Raw genomic sequence first — 20317 nt, 5'->3', positions numbered from 1 at the left:
CCCGTTCAGGAAGGTTGGTGACTCCATCGTGGGGCCTCAGTCCCTGGCACAGGGTACCCACCTATATACATCCAGCCCTCCTGAGGGGATCTAGCACATGAAGGGTTAACCCCTGTTGAAGCGCCCCGGTGGCCGCAGAGCTGACACTCACTCTGGAAATGTCTGTAAGTCGTGTTTTGTGGTGGAGAGTAAATTGGAAGTTAATGAAGACATTCCAGCGGGATGGTTTTCTCGGCAGACAGATGATTGCACCGTGTGTGAGTCACTGCGGACGTCGCTTTTATTACTGGAACCATTTCACACATCTGGTGACCTTCCCTGCCAGGGTGTCAGGAGGGTGTCAGGAGGGTGTCAGGATGGTGTCAGGAGGGTGTCAGGATGGTGTCAGGATGGTGTCAGGAGGGTGTCAGGATGGTGTCAGGATGGTGTCAGGGGGGTGTCAGGATGGTGTCAGGAGGGTGTCAGGAGGGTGTCAGGAGGGTGTCAGGAGGGTGTCAGGATGGTATCAGGAGGGTGTCAGGAGGGTGTCAGGAGGGTGTCAGGAGGGTGTCAGGAGGGTGTCAGGAGGGTGTCAGGATGGTCCCGGCTCTGGTGTTGACCTTCTGTAGAGTCCCTCATCGGTGTCACTGGCTGGGAAGGATCTCCAGGATGGTGAAGGCAGCAATCACGGGCTGTGTGTTGGCACTCGTCTTGTGTCGTCCAATAGCCGCCCTCGGGGGCCACCAACAGTTCTGACTTCTGAACAATCTTTCTTGTCTGTTGCTGGAAAACCCCAAACTGGAAGAATCTCCCCAAATCCGGACCCCTGAGGGCTGTGTCAGGGCCCCCCAGTATAATACACCTGCTGGCCAGATCTGTCCCTACTATTAACAGGCCAAGTTTTCCAGAAACTGCAAACCCAAAAAATGGCCGAGCTTCCTTATACCGTTCTTGAAGCTGAACTGCGGGAAGCAGATCCGCTGCAATGCATGGAGACTGTATCACCTACCAAAGGGTTTGTATTTCTGTCCGTCCAATCAGGAGGTCTGATTTGACATTGCTGTGGTTAATACTTACAGGTTTTGTCCCTCCCCCAGCATGTGATTGGACAGTGAATAGTGAAGCAGCTCATCTCTTGGTCACTTGGCTCTCTCCTCCTGTCAGCATTCCCCTTGTTAGTACATGAACACTACTAATTGGCTGTTTCCCCCTCTCCCAGTCTGAGCCTTGCTGTACCAGAACTGCAAGAGGCCTATAATAAGCCACATTGACATACACTTCTGTATTCCCTGAAGACGCAAGCGTGCAGCGCGTCCTGCAGTTGAGGCAGTGATGTTACCATGGCTGCAGTCCGGGGCGGTGTGCGCCATTTGCGCTCTCGGGATGTTCACATGTAAGAGCGCAGTCTGCGATGGAATACATCTGAAGGATTCCTGCACTGCGGGGATCTGTTCCTTCATGTGAGTGCGGCGTGATGTGGGCACACCTTGGCTGATGCCGGAGGACTTACCTTCACTGGAGGCCAGTGGCGGTGGATTGGCAGAGGGATACAAACCTTGCTGGAGCCACCAAACCATCTGAGAACCCCCTGCTTGCTCATTAGTAGGGTGGAGGTCCTTCGAAGGAGCCGCTAAGAGGCGGTGGCTGATCAGCACCGATGTTTGGACGAACCTTTTGGATTTGGCTACTTCTTTGCTTAAAGTGGAGCTCCGGGGAAGTTCTGCTTCAAGGACTGGTCCCCCACTCCACGATAAGGATTGGCGCCTTTGGGGAGTGGGGACCCAAAATGAACAGGTACCCGCTCCCACTTCCACTGAAGTTGTCCCCCCAATAGTCTTTTGGGACACGTGACACACCCCGGGAGACTATTCAGAAGGCGCAGCACTACTTGCACACGTGCAGGGGGCACCCGGCTGGGAAACAGCAGGCTGTCACAACTGGGGACCCACCACTATTTCACCAATACTCCACCAATATCCCACCAATACTCCACTAATATCCCACCAATACTCCACTAATATCCCACCAATACTCCACCAATATTCCACCAATATCCCACCAATACTCCACCAATATTCCACCAATACTTCACCAATATTCCACCAATATCCCACCAATACTCCACTAATATCCCACCAATACTCCACCAATACTCCACCACTATTCCACCAATACTCCACCGCTACTCCACCAATACTCCACCAATACTTCACCAATATTCCACCAATACTTCACCAATATTCCACCAATACTTCACCAATATTCCACCAATACTCCACTAATATTCCACCAATATTCCAATATTGGTGGAGCATTGGTGGAGCATTGGTGGAGTATTGGTGGGATATTGGTGGGGTATTGGTAGAGTAGTGGTGGAGTAGTGGTGGAGTATTGGTGGGATATTGGTGGAGTATTGGTGGAGTATTGGTGGAATATTGGGGGAGTTTTGGTGGAATATTAGTGGAATATTAGTGGAGTATTGGTGGGATATTGGTGGAGTATTGCTGGGATATTGGTGGAATATTAGTGGAGTATTGGTGGGATAATGGTGGAATAGTGGTGGAGTATTGGTGGAATAGTGGTGGAGTATTGTTGGAATATTGGTGGAGTTTTGGTGAAGTATTGGTGGAATATTGGGGGAGTATTGGTGGGAAATTGGTGGAATATTGGTGGGATATTGGTGGAGTATTGGTGGGATAATGGTGGAATAGTGGTGGAGTATTGGTGGAATATTGGGGGAGTTTTGGTGGAATATTGGGGGAGTATTGGTGGGATATTAGTGGAATATTAGTGGAGTATAGGTGGAATATTGGTGGGATATTGGTGGAGTATTGGTGGGATAATGGTGGAATAGTGGTGGAGTATTGGTGGACTATTGGGGGAGTATTGGTGGGATAATGGTGGAATAATGGTGGAGTATTGGTGGAATATTGGTGGAGTATTGGTGGAGTATTGGGGGGGTATTGGTGGGATAATGGTGGAATAGTGGTGGAGTATTGGTGGAATATTGGGGAGTATTGGTGGGATAATGGTGGAATAGTGGTGGAGTATTGGTGGAATATTGGGGGAGTATTGGTGGGATAATGGTGGAATAATGGTGGAGTATTGGTGGAATATTGGTGAGTGTTGGTGGAGTATTGGGGAGTATTGGTGGGATATTGGTGGGATATTAGTGGAGTATTGGTGGGATATTGGTGGAATATTGGTGGGATATTGGTGGAATATTGGTGGGATATTGGTGGAGTTTTGGTGGAGTATTGGTGGAATAGTGGTGGAGTATTGGTGGAATATTGGTGGGATATTAGTTGAATATTGGTAGGATATTGGAGTTTTGGTGGGATATTGGTGGGATATTGGTGGAATGAACACGTCTCCATTTTCAATGATTGCCATTCCTATCGGCTGTTTGCATTCATTGATGTATTAATAATGAGGATTTTGTGCCTTTCATCGGATCGGTCCTGTTACCCTCCCTTCCCACGAGCCGGTCCTGTTATCCCCCTTCACACGGGCCGGTCCTGTTATCCCCCTTCACTCGAGCCGGTCCTGTTATCCCCCTTCCACGGGCCGGTCCTGTTATCCCCCTTCCACGGGCCGGTCCTGTTATTCCCCTTCACCCGGGCCGGTCCTGTTACCTCCCTTCACACGAGCCGGTCCTGTTATCCCCCTTCACACAGGCCGGTCCTGTTATCCCCCTTCACACAGGCCGGTCCTGTTATCCCCCTTCACACGGGCCGGTCCTGTTATCCCCCTTCACACGGGCCGGTCCTGTTATCCCCCTTCACACGAGCCGGTCCTGTTATCCCCCTTCACACGGGCCGGTCCTGTTATCCCCCTTTACACGGGCCGGTCCTGTTATCCCCCTTCACACGGGCCAGTCCTGTTATCCCCCTTCACACGGGCCGGTCCTGTTATCCCCCTTCACACGGGCTGGTCCTGTTGGCGGATCCACATGCTGAGTGGAGGGATCCCCGGTGAGCATGTGGAGGTCCGTGTCCGCTCCGCTGCTGCAGGGGGGGACACAGCCCGCTGTCCTCTATGGGGCGGTCAGACTCTGACCGCCTATCCCTTTTCACCCAACTGTCTTCCAATCCGCCGGACGGATGGGGAACGATCCCCATCTGTCTGTTTTTGGTGTGCAGGATGGGATCAGGTGCCGGTGGGTGTCAGTGGTCACTTGTCCGCTGACACCTGCCTGTCCATGGAGGTCTATGGGTGGTCCGGTCAGTTTTTCAGGCGGACCGGATCGGACTGCCAGTGTGAAAGGGACCTCAGTGGGAGTGGAGCCAGGAATGGATCTGCTGATTAATCAGAATCATTCGGAAAGTTCAACAACATTTCAGGTAATTGAACATATTTGCAGCATTTTAGGAGCAACATGCTGTCAGCCAATGGTAATGGGAGAAGTGATTGGAATGATTTCCCAGCATGCTGGAAAATATTTATCACATCTTATCATGACATCATCGGAGATATTGGCTACTCCTGTCACATGACTAGCGGATCGCCAGAGTCACACTGATCATTCTGCCATTTACTGTGTGCAGGTGATCGAGTGTTGGACCATGGTTGGATCTTCGGAAGACTCGCCCAGGTCCCCCCACCCCAGCAATACACACACAGCGCTCGTGGCCAGATTTTATTGGTAGCGGTACAGGTGAGACAAAGGCGATGGGTCAGGTGGTCAGAGGGGGCGGAGTGATTCCAGGCTCAGGTCCTACATGACCCGGAGGAGTGTCGGGAAAATGGCGGATGGGGCAACAGTGGGGTGCCTGAAGGCAGCAGAAGACTGATTGGGGGGACATTCAGAAAATTAGAGCACAGATCTGAGGCAAACGTTACAGAGGGAGACTGCATCCAACAGGACACGATCTATCAGTGGAAGTCGATGAAGGTGCCGATTGACAGATATTATCCACCAGCCTTGGGATCAGGAGAGCGGGAAGAGGAGGAAGCCAGTGAAGATGCTATCGGCCCCATCGGTCCCCAGCAGGTTGTTCTTTTCGGTGGTCTCCAGCCATACGGTCTCATCTTTCTGCACCTCCAATACCACACCACCCGTGGTCACCTGGAAGAGGTTGAGGACCTGGTCACAGAAGTTCACCACCTTCTGCTTGTTGGTACCCGGTTTGCCTCTCATGATGTTGACGCAGAGGTTACCCCTGGAGGTGGCATGGTAGGTGAAGTAGTAGATGCCCGGGGACTGGCAGGTGAATTTTCCTGTCAGTGTATTATACTGTTTGTTGACATTGATGAGTTCCTGGTCAAAGCGGACAGGCTGTTCTCTTCGGGGTAAGCCTGGGGTCAATTTCCTTACAGAAAAGGCAGAGTGGCCATCTGTCTTGTATTCTCCAGAGTCCCCCTTCCTCCCTTTCTGACCTGGTGGCCCGGGCGGTCCTGGGGGCCCCATTGGACCTTTAGGACCCACCTTTCCAGGGTTTCCTGCAGGCCCGGGGTCTCCATGATGTTCCTCCTTGTTCCAACCTTCAAAGAAACCAGGTGGTCCTACAAGACAGAAGACCTTTTAGTCTAAATGGAGACGGTCATTTTCACCATCACCCCATTCCTGATTGGATGAATTGTCCTCACCCATTTCACCCTTCTTCCCATCATCGCCATCATTTCCATCTGGTCCAGGAATGCCAGGGACACCAGGTAACCCTGGCATGTTGGCCTGGCAGTTCTGTGTCTCTGAGAAGGAGATAGACAGAAGAATGAGGCCCAGGCTGAGCAGCCTCCCCCAGGTCTCCATCGTAGAGTCCGAGCCGAACAGCAGCTGGAAGTAGAAGACGAGGAAGACATTATTATCTGCAGAGAACATAGAATGGAGAATTCCCTTCCCACCCCACCCCACCCCACCCCACCCCAAGGTCTTCCATAGTGGAGAGGAACACCTCAGAAACAAGGTATTACTCCCTTCCCCCACCCCGCTCCTCTCACCAGGAATCCTTCCATTACCAACTGATCACGTTATAGAAACAATAATAGGGACAAAAAGTCTTGTGTTGCATTGTTGGTCGGTCAATGTTCAGGAGGGCGAAAACTAAGAGGGGGTTTGGGGGGGGGGAGGATTCCCAGAGAGATTCCCAGGACAAATGAGATTTCCCTATAGTCATATTACAACCAATCCTCTCCTGTCTCCTGAGAAGAACATTTGAGTTGTTGCCATGGGCAACGTGACTTCTTTCCCATTCTACGTATTGTGTCAGCAAAGGCCGAAGCATCACCTCCAGGGGGATCTGAGAGATTTGAGGGGCAGCGAGAAGGTTGGTGCCATTATTTCTGCGTTTTATAAATTCCCCTCCAAATGATTTGTTTCCTTCACTTCTTCTCAGAGGTTTCTGAGGCCCCCCAAGCCGTCTGTCCGCGGCGCGCCCGGGAGCCCTGACATTGGTGGAGGAGCCCCGACCTCGGAGCGGAGACTTTGGAGATGACGGTGAACAGGAAATTAACAGATTTTATTGGGAATATTTGGTGCCGGAGTCACAGCCGCGAGAGGGATATTCATCTAAACACAGATGGGGGGCGTAAACTGGAGATTACTGGAAAACGCCACCACTTCACAGGAGCGCCAGGCCAGCCGGCAGAAGGTGGTGGAGCATTGAAGATGAACACTCAGTGGTTGAGTCATCAATGCTGCTGTCCGATGGGGGGGGGCCATGGGGTGCAGGGATTGGGTACTAGGCACCCCAAATCAAGTTCCACTCATACCAGGACCCAAGGAAGCTCTCCAGGGGTCCTCCAGTAGGATCACTGGACAGGAATGACATTAATGTCTGCTGGTCAGAAGGGGGCGCTCTGAACAATACACCCCAGATAAAGGACTCCTCCGCTGAGGAGCCGGGCCGGGGGTCTGGGTGTAGTCCTGATCCGCAGAGTACGTGACTATACACAGACAGGTGAGGGGGATACGTGACTATACACAGACAGGTGAGGGGGGTACGTGACTATACACAGGTGAGGGGGGTACGTGACTATACACAGGTGAGGGGGATACGTGACTATACACAGACAGGTGAGGGGGGTACGTGACTATACACAGGTGAGGGGGGTACGTGACTATACACAGGTGAGGGGGATACGTGACTATACACAGACAGGTGAGGGGGATACGTGACTATACACAGACAGGTGAGGGGGGTACGTGACTATACACAGGTGAGGGGGGTACGTGACTATACACAGGTGAGGGGGGTACGTGACTATTACACAGGTGAGGGGGATACGTGACTATACACAGACAGGTGAGGGGGGTACGTGACTATACACAGGTGAGGGGGGTACGTGACTATACACAGGTGAGGGGGATACGTGACTATACACAGACAGGTGAGGGGGGTACGTGACTATACACAGGTGAGGGGGGTACGTGACTATACACAGGCAGGTGAGGGGGTACGTGACTATACACAGGCAGGTGAGGGGGGTACGTGACTATACACAGACAGGTGAGGGGGGTACGTGACTATACACAGACAGGTGAGGGGGTACGTGACTATACACAGACAGGTGAGAGGGGTACGTGACTATACACAGACAGGTGAGGGGGGTACGTGACTATACACAGGTGAGGGGGATACGTGACTATACACAGGCAGGTGAGGGGGGTACGTGACTATACACAGGCAGGTGAGGGGGGTACGTGGCATTACATATACAGGTGAGGGGGGTATGTGACTATACACAGGTGAGGGGGGTATGTGATTATACACAGGTGAGGGGGGTATGTGATTATACACAGACAGGTGAGGGGGGTACGTGGCATTACATATACAGGTGAGGGGGTACGTGGCTATACACACACAGGTGAGGGGGGTACGTAGCTGTACACACACAGGTGAGGGGGGTACATGGCTGTACACACAGACAGGTGAGGGGGGTACGTGGCTGTACACACACACAGGTGAGGGGGGTACGTGGCTGTACACACACACAGGTGAGGGGGGTATGTGGCTGTACACAGACAGGTGAGGGGGGTACATGGCTGTACACACACAGAGGTGAGGGGGGTATGTGGCTGTACACAGAGACAGGTGAGGGGGGTACGTGGCTGTACACACAGACAGGTGAGGGGGGTACGTGGCTGTACACACAGACAGGTGAGGGGGGTACGTGGCTGTACACACAGACAGGTGAGGGGGGTACGTGGCTTTACACACACACACACACAGGTGAGGGGGGTATGTGGCTGTACACACACAGAGGTGAGGGGGGTATGTGGCTGTATACACAGACAGGTGAGGGGGGTAAGTGGCTGTACACACACAGGTGAGGGGGGTACATGGCTGTACACACACACAGAGGTGAGGGGGGTATGTGGCTGTACACAGAGACAGGTGAGGGGGGTACATGGCTGTACACACAGAGGTGAGGGGGGTATGTGGCTGTACACACACAGAGGTGAGGGGGGTATGTGGCTGTACACACAGAGGTGAGGGGGGTACGTGGCTGTACACAGACAGGTGAGGGGGGTACATAGCCTGCGGCAGGTAGCAGTTGATCACGTACCTCTGTGGTGGGATGCTGGTGGTTGTCAGTGGTTGGTAGTCGCGGGGCTCCGATATCACTGTCAGGGAAAAGCAGAAGTGAGATGTTTGTTGTGATTTGGGGACTAAATCGCATTTTACAGACACAGCAGATGTGACATTGCACAACCCCCTCCTTCCTCTTCCCAGTACCGGAATCCCCCCCCCCCCGGTACCCCCCCTCCCCCACATGGGGAAATGAAGATGTTTTTATCACGGCTGAATTAAAGGGCCCCGACCTGCACTGGGGGGATGAAGATCTGTCCCCGGGGGAGACATTTCCCTGAACACCACAGACTTCCTGTCCACCAATCCCACCAAAGTACTCTGGAGGGGGACATGGATCTGCTGTACACTGACTTCATCAATAGGGGGCTCCCCTGCCGCACACTGACACCCCAGATGTCAGGGAGGTGACACTACCACTCCCATCACTGGAACACTCCCATCTCCGGAACACTCCCATCTCTGGAATACTCTTATCTCCGGAATACTCCCATCTCTGGAATACTCTTATCTCCGGAATACTCCCATCTCTGGAATACTCCCATCACCGGAACACTCCCATCTCCAGAATACTCCCATCACCGGAACACTCCCATCTCCAGAATACTCCCATCACCGGAACACTCCCATCTCCCAAGTACTCCCATCTCCGGAACACTCCCATCTCCAGAATACTCCCATCACCGGAACACTCCCATCTCCCAAGTACTCCCATCTCCGGAATACTCTTATCTCTGAAATACTCCCATCTCTGGAATACACTTATCTCCGGAACACTCCCATCTCCGGAATACTCCCATCTCCGGAATACACTTATCTCCGGAATACTCCCATCTCCGGAATACACTTATCTCTGGAATACTCCCATCTCCAGAATACACTTATCTCCGGAATACTCCCATCTCTGGAATACTCCCATCTCCGGAATACACTTATCTCCGGAATACTCCCATCTCTGGAATACTCCCATCTCCAGAATACACTTATCTCCGGAATACTCCCATCTCCGGAATACACTTATCTCCGGAATACTCCCATCTCCGGAATACACTTATCTCTGGAATACACCTATCTCCGGAATATTCTTATCTCCGGAATACTCCCAACCCCAAAAATACTCCCATCTCCGGAACAATACCATCACCGGAACACTCCCATCACCGGAAAACTCCCATCTCTGGAATACTCCAATCTCCGGAATACTCCCATTACTGGAATACTCCCATCTCCGGAATACTCCCATCTTTGGAATACTCCCATCACCGGAATACTCCCATCTCTGGAATTCTCCCATCACCGGAATACTCCCATCTCTGGAATTCTCCCATCACCGGAATACTCCCATCTTTGGAATACTCCCATCACCGGAATACTCCCATCTCTGGAATTCTCCCATCACCGGAATACTCCCATCTCTGGAATTCTCCCATCACCGGAAAACTCCCATCTCTAGAATACTCCTTTCTCCGGAATACTCCCATCTCCGGAATACTCCCATCTCCAGAATACTCCCATCTCTGGAATACTCCCATCTCTGGAATACTCCCATCTCCGGAATACTTTTATCTCTGGAATTCTCTTATCTCTGGAATACTCCCATCTCCGGAATACTCTTATCTCTGGAATACTCCCATCTCCGGAATACTCCCATCTCTGGAATACTCCCATCTCCGGAATACTCCCATCTCTGGAATACTCCCATCTCTGGAATTCTCCCATCACCGGAAAACTCCCATCTCTAGAATACGCCTTTCTCCGGAATACTCCCATCTCCGGAATACTCCCATCTCTGGAATACTACCATTTCTGGAATTCTCCCATCTCCGGAATACCCCCATCTTCAGAATTCTCTTATCTCCGGAATACTCCCATCTCTGGAATACTCCCATCACCGGAATACTCTCAACTCCAGAATCCTCTTATCTCCGGAATTCTCTTATCTCCAGAATACTTTTATCTCTGGAATTATCTTATCTCCGGAATACTCTCATCTCCAGAATTCTCTTATCTCCGGAATACTCTTATCTCTGGAAATCTCCTATCTCCGGAATTCTCTTATCTCTGGAATTCTCTTATCTCCGGAATACTCCCATCTCCGGAATACTCTTATCTTCGGTGTATTCTCATGTCCGGAGTACTCTTGTCTCCTTGCAGTCATTCAGCTCTATGTTAATGAGACAAATATGTCCCCTCGGGGGATGATGGGAATCGGAGGGTTTATTTCCAGGTGGGATTAGCCGTCTGATTGGATTCTATAAACATTTTTGGCTCTCTCCTGCTGGCCTGTAATTGGACGACATTCTTGCCCACCTGGAGGAATTTTCGGTTAAACACACTTAAACACCCCTCAATCAATGGCGAGTATTTCCCAGCATGATGACGTCATGTTGTATTTATCCATTCAGAGGATTCACCTCCCATCAGGGTGGGGTAATAATATGAGGGATGTCAGCCCCTCCGTGCTATAATATGCACAGTCAGAACCTGTCAGTTGGAGATCATTTATGGCCAGGTGTCCCTTCAGTAGCCCCATTGTGGGGAACATTGCCTGGAGATGGTGGGGGGGATGGTGAGGGGTCATTGAATGGGAGATAGTGAGGGGTCATTGTCTGTAGATGGTGGAGGGTCATTATCTGGGAGATGATGAGAGGTCATTGTCTGTAGATGGTGGAGGGTCATTATCTGGGAGATGGTGAGGGGTCATTATCTGGGAGATGGTGAGAGGTCATTATCTGGGAGATGGATAGGGGTCATTGTCTGTAGATGGTGGAGGGTCATTATCTGGGAGATGGTGAGGGGTCATTATCTGGGAGATGGTGAGAGGTCATTATCTGGGAGATGGATAGGGGTCATTGTCTTGGAGATTGTGAGAGGTCATTGTCTGTAGGTGGTGGAGGGTCATTATCTGGGAGATGGTGAGGGGTCATTATCTGGGAGATGGTGAGAGGTCATTGTCTGTAGATGGTGGAGGGTCATTATCTGGAAGATGGTGAGGAGTCATTATCTGGGAGATGGATAGGGGTCATTGTCTTGGAGATGGTGAGAGGTCATTGTCTGTAGATGGTGGAGGGTCATTATCTGGGAGATGGTGAGGGGTCATTGTCTGGAGGATGGTGAGGGGTCATTGTCTTGGAGATGGTGAGGGGTCATTGTCTGGAGGATGGTGAGAGGTCATTGACTGGAGGATGGTGAGGGGTCATTGTCTGGAGGATGGTGAGGAGTCATTGAATGGGTGATGGTGAGGGGTCATTGTCTGGAGGATGGTGAGGAGTCATTGAATGGGTGATGGTGAGGGGTCATTGTCTGGGAGATGGTGAGGAGTCATTGTCTGGAGGATGGAGAGGGGTAATTGGGGGATGGTGAGGGGTCATTGTCTGGAGGATGGAGAGGGGTCATTGGGGGATGGTGAGGGGTCATTGTCTGGGAGATGGTGAGGAGTCATTGTCTGGAGGATGGAGAGGGGTCATTGGGGGATGGTGAGGGGTCATTGTCTGGAGGATGGAGAGGGGTCATTGGGGGGTGGTGAGGGGTCATTGTCTGGGAGATGGTGAGGAGTCATTGTCTGGAGGATGGAGAGGGGTCATTGGGGGATGGCGAGGGGTCATTATCTGGGAGATGGTGAGGAGTCATTGTCTGGGAGATGGTGAGGGGTCATTGTCTGGAGGATGGAGAGGGGTCATTGGGGGATGGTATGGGGTCATTGTCTGGGAGATGGTGAGGAGTCATTGTCTGGAGGATGGAGAGGGGTCATTGGGGGATGGTATGGGGTCATTGTCAGGAGATGTTGAAGGGTCTTTTGCATGGGAGATGGTGATGGCTCGAGGTCACTGAAGCACATCCCTTTAGGCTCATTTCTCGTGTCTGTTTTGTGGCTTGGTGTCGGCACAGGAGCAGGGAACGTTTATCGATGATGTGCCAGAGTTCAGCAGGACTTCTGGAGGGTCACATGACGTCAGTGTCACACCAAGAGTGAGGGATTGGGGGGAGTTCACACCTTCAGAAATCATCCATAACGAGGACCAGGACATTATTTTGACCATTATTAGAAATATTATATTGAATATTTTGTCCCCACCGATTCCCTTCCCCCGGTGCTCACAGGATTCTCCTCCCCAATAAACATGGCTGCTCTCCGGCCCTGCAGTCATCCGCTGTGAGCCCCTCCCCCTCAAGGGACCCCATGAATGGGACACAATGGCACTTCTTACAAATATATTTACTGAAGAAACAAAATGTAACATTGTTTATAGAAGATGAGACGGGAAATACACAGAAAATGCGGAGATAAGAGAGGGGGACCCCGTGTTGAGGAGCTTACAATCTAAGCAATATGGTGGCCAATCCCAATACTAGCTCCACCAATAGCATATGACTCCACCCACTTACATGCCTTCATTGACCCCAGATGTGATTGAAGCTCCACCCACACAGTCCTCTTTAACCTGGAAAGACCAGGAAGCCGGTGAAGACGCTGTCATTATTTTCGATGCCCACCATGCCGTTGTAGTCGTTGGCGACCAGCCACACCTCCTGCCCCTTCCTCAGCTGGACGAGGACGCCCCCCGAAGTGACTTGGTGAGTATTGGACACGTGGTCGCAGAAGCTGGCCTTGACGCTGTTGTCCACGCGGAGGGTGACGCACAGGTTCTGTGCCTGGGAGGCGTGGTACACAAAGTAGTAGAGCCCGGCCACGCGGCACACAAACTTGCCCGTCTCCCTGTTGTAGTCGTTGTCGATGTTGGTGATGACATCATTGAATTTGATTGGAGCGTTCTGCTCGGGGTTTTCACCCGTGTTTCTTTTCACAGTGAACGCCGACTGATACTGACGCTTGAAGTTCCCGGGCATCCCATTGTCTCCTCGGGGGCCCCGCTCACCTTTCTCTCCTGGGGTCCCTGGGGGTCCTTTAGGGCCATTTTTCCCCACTGGGCCTTTTGGGCCTTCCATTCCTTTTTCCCCTTTCAGTCCGGCCGCGTTCAAGTGCGCAGGCAGACCTGCAGAGACAGAAGAGTTCAATCAGATAGACGTCACACACAGGGGGCAATATATAGGGAACCTCAGGGGCGGGGCTATAGGTGCAGAGGGTGGAGTTTGTGAGATAATATTGCGGAAGATCAGCTTCTCAATAATCCATCCTTACCGGTCAATGACATCATAAATCTTCCTCTATGGCCCCATACAGATGGTAGTTATTCTCTGTGGTACAGACCACACCCCCACTGATAGGCCACACCCACAAACTGTCACTTTCTGACAAATGTTTGAATTTTCTCCTCCCTTCTGTTTCACAGGAACACACATGCCTATCCTCCTACTAACCATGATGGCGTCTCGGTCCTTGGCTTCATACGTGTCAGCCTGGCTCCTCCATGACAATCTGCAATTTCTCGGCATGGATGATGGCAGAACACTCACGCCTACCTCAGTAATAAGTGGTATTGGGCCCCTAAGGGCCCTTCTGGCTGGCCTCTCACAGGAATGGCCCCTAAGGGCTCCTGACTTTTCTGGTGACCTTTATCTCTGGTCATGGAGCAGAAGTCACCTCCTTACTGCTGGCGGGAGGAGACCACCTCTGCGTGTTGTGTCACCTCCTTACTGCTGGCGGGAGGAGACCACCTCTGCGTGTTGTGTCACCTCCTTACTGCTGGCGGGAGGAGACCACCTCTGCGTGTTGTGTCACCTCCTTACTGCTGGCGGGAGGAGACCACCTCTGCGTGTTGTGTCACCTCCTTACTGCTGGCGGGAGGAGACCACCTCTGCGTGTTGTGTGCCACCTCCTTACTGCTGGCGGGAGGAGACCACCTCTGCGTGTTGTGTCACCTCCTTACTGCTGGCGGGAGGAGACCACCTCTGCGTGTTGTGTCACCTCCTTACTGCTGGCGGGAGGAGACCACCTCTGCGTGTTGTGTCACCTCCTTACTGCTGCGGGAGGAGACCACCTCTGCGTGTTGTGTCACCTCCTTACTGCTGGCGGGAGGAGACCACCTCTGCGTGTTGTGTCACCTCCTTACTGCTGGCGGGAGGAGACCACCTCTGCGTGTTGTGTGTCACATCCTTACTGCTGGCGGGAGGAGACCACCTCTGCGTGTTGTGTCACCTCCTTACTGCTGGCGGGAGGAGACCACCTCTGCGTGTTGTGTGTCACCTCCTTACTGCTGGCGGGAGGAGACCACCTCTGCGTGTTGTGTCACCTCCTTACTGCTGGCGGGAGGAGACCACCTCTGCATGTTGTGTGTCACCTCCTTACTGCTGGCGGGAGGAGACCACCTCTGCGTGTTATGTGTCACCTCCTTACTGCTGGCGGGAGGAGACCACCTCTGCGTGTTGTGTCACCTCCTTACTGCTGGCGGGAGGAGACCACCTCTGCGTGTTGTGTCACCTCCTTACTGCTGGCGGGAGGAGACCACCTCTGCGTGTTATGTGTCACCTCCTTACTGCTGGCGGGAGGAGACCACCTCTGCGTGTTGTGTGTCACCTCCTTACTGCTGCGGGAGGAGACCACCTCTGCGTGTTGTGTCACCTCCTTACTGCTGGCGGGAGGAGACCACCTCTGCGTGTTGTGTGTCACCTCCTTACTGCTGGCGGGAGGAGACCACCTCTGCGTGTTGTGTCACCTCCTTACTGCTGGCGGGAGGAGACCACCTCTGCGTGTTGTGTCACCTCCTTACTGCTGGCGGGAGGAGACCACCTCTGCGTGTTGTGTCACCTCCTTACTGCTGGCGGGAGGAGACCACCTCTGCGTGTTGTGTCACCTCCTTACTGCTGGCGGGAGGAGGCCCCCTCTGCGTGTTGTGTCACCTCCTTACTGCTGGCGGGAGGAGACCACCTCTGCGTGTTATGAGTCACCTCCTTACTGCTGGTGGGAGGAGACCACCTCTGCGTGTTGTGTGTCACCCCCAAATAATAGAGAATTTCTTGGGGTGAGGACTCTGCCCTGGGTGGGGCTATCAGGAGCCCCTCCCCCAATATGAGAGGTATTAGCGATCCTTAAAGACGCAAATCCTGCGTGTGAGGGGCGGAGAGCCGCGTGCCGTCTGTGCGACAATTCCTTTCTAGAATACCCCTCCCCCCCCCCACCGCATGGTTCAATGATGGCTTCTATGTAGAAATATCTCAAATCTGAGACCGTGGGCATGGCCTGGAGACGGGCGTGACCTGGAGATGGACGTGGCCTGGAGACGGGCGTGACCTGGAGATGGACGTGGCCTGGAGACGGGGGTGACCTGGAGACGGGTGTGGCCTGGAGATGGGTGTGGCTTGGAGATGGGTGTGGCCTGGAGATGGGCATGGCCTGGAGACAGGTGTGGCCTGGAGACGGGCGTGACCTGGAGATGGACGTGGCCTGGAGACGGGCGTGACCTGGAGATGGACGTGGCCTGGAGACGGGGGTGACCTGGAGACGGGTGTGGCCTGGAGATGGGTGTGGCTTGGAGATGGGTGTGGCCTGGAGATGGGTGTGGCTTGGAGACGGGTGTGGCCTGAAGGTGGGCATGACCTGGTGACGGGCATGGCCTGGAGATGGGCGTGACCTGGAGATGGGCATGGCCAGGAGACAGGCATAGCCTGGAGATGGGTGTGGCTTGGAGACGGGTGTGGCCTGGAGATGGGTGTGGCTTGGAGACGGGTGTGGCCTGGAGATGGGCATGACCTGGAGACAGGTGTGGCATGGAGATGGGCGTGGCCTGGAGATGGGCGTGACCTGGGTATGGGTGTGGCCCAGAGATGGGCATGGTTTTGGGGTGGGCGTGGTCTGGAGATGGGTGTGGCCTGGAGATGGGCATGACCTGGAGATGGGCATGACTTGGAGATGGGCGTGGCCTGGAGATGAGCGTGGCCTGGAGATGGGTGTGGCCTGGAGATGGGCGTGGCCCAAAGGTGGGTGTGGCCTCTATGAGGCCCCACTACTGCTGTGAAGGCGATATAAAAGGCGGGATCTTACCTTTCTCTCCTTTGGCGCCTTTCAGGCCGTCCCCGCCCGTCTCTGCCTGGCGTTCCTGGAGTCCCGGGGAGTCCTGGGATGGCGGACATACATGGCGGTTCCTCACCGTCCACCAATAGGAGGAGGGAGAAGAGAATGAGGCCCACAATCATCTCTGGAGGAAGAGAGAGGCGTTAGCAATGACCTCACCAGGACCACCCACCATTCCATGCCTTGTCTAGCCTGTGGTGGGAACATGGCGGCCGGACCCCCCCCCCTCATGCTGCGCTCCCAGCGACGGGCGCACTGAACACCCAACATGGAGTCCCCATTGAAGTGGAACTCGGGGTGTCGATGATCTGAGCTCGCCCCACTTTACTCCAATAGCTGCGATCCCCCCCAATGGGATCTGATTGGTGACCACAGCAAACAATGGCTGCAGGACTCTGCCTTCTGTAGTCACCGTCCCTTCCTGGCCTGTGATTGGACGGTGAGGTCATCCCTCTCATCCTCAGAGCTAATGGGGCCCCGACACTGTCTGGCAGCCATAGCACACAATGTGGTCTCTATGGGGCCCCGGCACTGTCTGGCTGCCATAGCACACAATGTGGCCTCCATGGGGCCCCGGCACTGTCTGGCAGCCATAGCACACAATGTGGCCTTGATGGGGCCCCGGAACTGTCTGGCTGCGATTCCTGGGTTAGTAAGTATGGGAAAGGCAGTAATAGAGGAAGAACGGACATTGCAAAGTTCGGGGCCTCGGCATGGTTTTCCTATGGGGCCCCTAAACATGTAGTTATGCCCCTCCCCCCCTCACAATGGCCAGGAAGGTTCAGGTACTTCTACTAGCTGCATGGAAGGAGAAGATGAATGACGTCTCTGATCAGAGGTCTGCCTGGAGTCCCTCATTCGACCAATCAGCAGCCACCTGTCACTGCTCTGACCGCTCTACACTCATGGAAGGTGGAATCTGATTGGTTATTTCGGATCTTTACCCAGCAGTCTCCATGGTGATGACACTCACCTGGCGGGTGATCCGTGGACGGTCCTCGGTGAAGTGGAGATCTTCTGGTCTAATGAGCTGAGTGACCCCCTCCCCCCCCGAGGATTCATCACTTCCCCATCCTTCCCGTATATCGCTGCCTCTCCGCCGACACCGCAGGGCCCCAACAACGATGACCAATCACTTTCATTTCTGCTTTCTTCAGCCAGCCAGGGGAAGGAAATCACAGATGTCCAGAAGAGCAAGGAACCAGTGTGGGGGGGAGAGGGGACCCTCAGGAGAGCCATGTGTGGGGCCCCAGGTCATTGCTCCTTCAGCCCTTCGCCCCAGTCTCCATAAATCCATCTCTAACCAGTGTGGAAATGGGGTCTTTGGCATGGGGTAGAGTGGATTGGTGGGCCCCTGGAGATGGCAGATCAGGGTGGGTGGCAGGATGATAGTTGGGGGTTCTCTCCAGTAATGGGGTCCTTTACTGACCTGAGTATCGCTCTTCTGTGGAAATTGTTAGGACTGACCTTACAAATCGAACAATTGATGGTCAGTGAGGGCCCTCGGTCTGATTTCATGACCTTCCCTCTGATGATGGGGCTCCCTGTAGGCGGGGCTTTTTTTTCCAGCAGGAACTCGGGGGAACCTCTAGCACTGAATGTATGTAATGGCAAGGGGTGCTGGGGTGGGTGTGGAGGGTCAATTCAGGAGGAGGCCATGCTGGACACCAGCGGACCGGGACAGGCTAGGCCACAGGGAGAGAGAAGCTGCTGACTACTGATGAATCTGGTGAGCCGTCCAATGGGCTGGAGGTCCAAAGTGCTGGTGTCCAGAGAGATCTATGAAGGAGGAACCGCAGGAACATTGGGGGCCACCTGACCGGTGCCACAGATCGGGAGACAGAGCCAAAGTGCTGGTTCCCTCAGAGATCTCTGAAGGAGGAACCTCAGGAACATTGGGGGCCACCTGACCAGTGCCACAGATCGGGAGACAGAGCCAAAGTGCTGGTTCCCTCAGAGATCTATGAAGGAGGAACCGCAGGAACATTGGGAGCCACCTGACCGGTGCCACAGATCGGGAGACAGAGCCAAAGTGCTGGTTCCCTCAGAGATCTCTGAAGGAGGAACCTCAGGAACATTGGGGGCCACCTGACCAGTGCCACAGATCGGGAGACAGAGCCAAAGTGCTGGTAACCTCAGAGATCTCTGAAGGAGGAACCGCAGGAACATTGGGGGCCACCTGACCAGTGCCACAGATCGGGAGACAGAGCCAAAGTGCTGGTGACCTCAGAGATCTCTGAAGGAGGAACCTAAGGAACATTGGGGGCCACCTGACCAGTGCCACAGATCGGAAGACAGAGCCAAAGTGCTGGTGACCTCAGAGATCTATGAAGGAGGAACCGCAGGAACATTGGGGGCCACCTGACCAGTGCCACAGATCGGGAGACAGAGCCAAAGTGCTGGTGACCTCAGAGATCTCTGAAGGAGGAACCTCAGGAACATTGGGGGCCACCTGACCAGTGCCACAGATCGGGAGACAGAGCCAAGGTGCTGGTGACCTCAGAGATCTCTGAAGGAGGAACCGCAGGAACATTGGGGGCCACCTGACCAGTGCCACAGATCGGGAGACAGAGCCGAAGTGCTGGTGACCTCAGAGATCTCTGAAGGAGGAACCTCAGGAACATTGGGGGCCACCTGACCAGTGCCACAGATCGGGAGACAGAGCCAAAGTGCTGGTGACCTCAGAGATCTCTGAAGGAGGAACCGCAGGAACATTGGGGGCCACCTGACCAGTGCCACAGATCGGGAGACAGAGCCAAAGTGCTGGTGACCTCAGAGATCTCTGAAGGAGGAACCGCAGGAACATTGGGAGCCACCTGACCAGTGCCACAGATCGGGAGACAGAGCCAAAGTGCTGGTGACCTCAGAGATCTCTGAAGGAGGAACCACAGGAACATTGGGGGCCCCCCATCTACAGAGAGACCATCAGCCACCTGACTGGTGCCACGGATCGGGAGACAGAGCTCCATTCTCCAGCCATTCAAGTCGTCAAGTCTGCTGCTTTGTGCTGAGGTTCAGCTCCTCATAACTTTCACATGATGAGGCCTCCCAAGTCCTGGCCCCTCTGGCCCCACAGGTACTACACCTTCACAGTCCAATCACAGGAGCCCACCGCCGTGTCTTGCCCTCTGCAGGTTAAACAAGAAGTAGGACTTATTTTCCCCAATTATACTTACCTAGGTGGCCGCTGCATCGGCCCCCCACCGATTGGGGGGCATATCTACTGTGAGGCAAACAAGGTATTTGCCTAGGGCGGCATCTTTCAGGGGGGGAGGCATGGGGCAGGTACAAGGAGTACAGGAGTGCAGGCTCTGGGTGTGTGTGTGTGGGGGGGGGGGGGGGCAGAGGACGTGGTCTGGCACTTGTTACAAGACGTGTGACAAATATAGATGGGTGGGGGAGGGGAGGGGGGCGATATTAGTCTGGCCCAGGGAAGCACAAAACCAAAGTACACCATTGCCGCCGGCTCTAAGTGTGAGAACTTGGTGATCACATGACCTGAGTCCTCCTCTCCGAGGGGCAGAGAGCGGGGACTGTTGGTCTGTCCCCCCCCCCCGCTGGGCTGCGGAGGGGGGGGGGGGTGGCTGGCTGTACTTCTCCTTTAAGCCACACCATTGCTTCCACGGCAGTTGGCCCAGTTCCTGCATTGCTGCAGTGAGTCTCTGGGATCGCAGGAGGAATGAATCCCTACAAAGAGGGGGGTTCCCCCCAGTTCTTCAGTCCCTCCCTGCGGGGCACATGTCACCCCGGGTGTGATGGCCCAGCTCCTTTCCTCTGTAGTCACACTTTATTAAGGAACTTCTGCCTTTTGCTACCAGAGGGATTTGAACTCTTAAAG

The 20317-nt window shown here is 53.8% G+C and overlaps 2 protein-coding genes across 2 annotated transcripts; both read right to left on the bottom strand.

The window, feature by feature from the left end:
• Positions 1-4605: 4605 nt before the first annotated feature.
• On the bottom strand, positions 4606-8612 carry LOC149428318 (uncharacterized). Its single transcript, XM_089667517.1, has 3 exons — positions 8488-8612; positions 5569-5755; positions 4606-5484 (listed from the first exon to the last, which is right to left on the bottom strand). The coding sequence occupies exons 1-3, from the start codon at positions 8599-8601 to the stop codon at positions 4910-4912; spliced, it is 876 nt and encodes a 291-aa protein (XP_089523643.1). The 5' UTR covers positions 8602-8612; the 3' UTR covers positions 4606-4909.
• A 4096-nt stretch (positions 8613-12708) lies between these two features.
• LOC149428317 (complement C1q subcomponent subunit C-like) lies at positions 12709-16602 on the bottom strand. Its single transcript, XM_089667518.1, is given in 3 exon segments — positions 12709-13504; positions 16450-16480; positions 16482-16602. Coding segments are annotated over 3 exon segments (708 nt in total). The 5' UTR covers position 16602; the 3' UTR covers positions 12709-12947.
• Positions 16603-20317: the final 3715 nt, after the last annotated feature.

Source organism: Staurois parvus, unplaced genomic scaffold (assembly GCF_062004578.1).
Source record: "Staurois parvus isolate SC_StPar_1 unplaced genomic scaffold, SC_StPar_1.0 ptg003320l, whole genome shotgun sequence".
Classification (NCBI taxonomy): domain Eukaryota; kingdom Metazoa; phylum Chordata; class Amphibia; order Anura; family Ranidae; genus Staurois; species Staurois parvus.
Note: the sequence above shows the minus strand (reverse complement) of the source record. Positions and strands in the feature narration are given on the sequence as shown.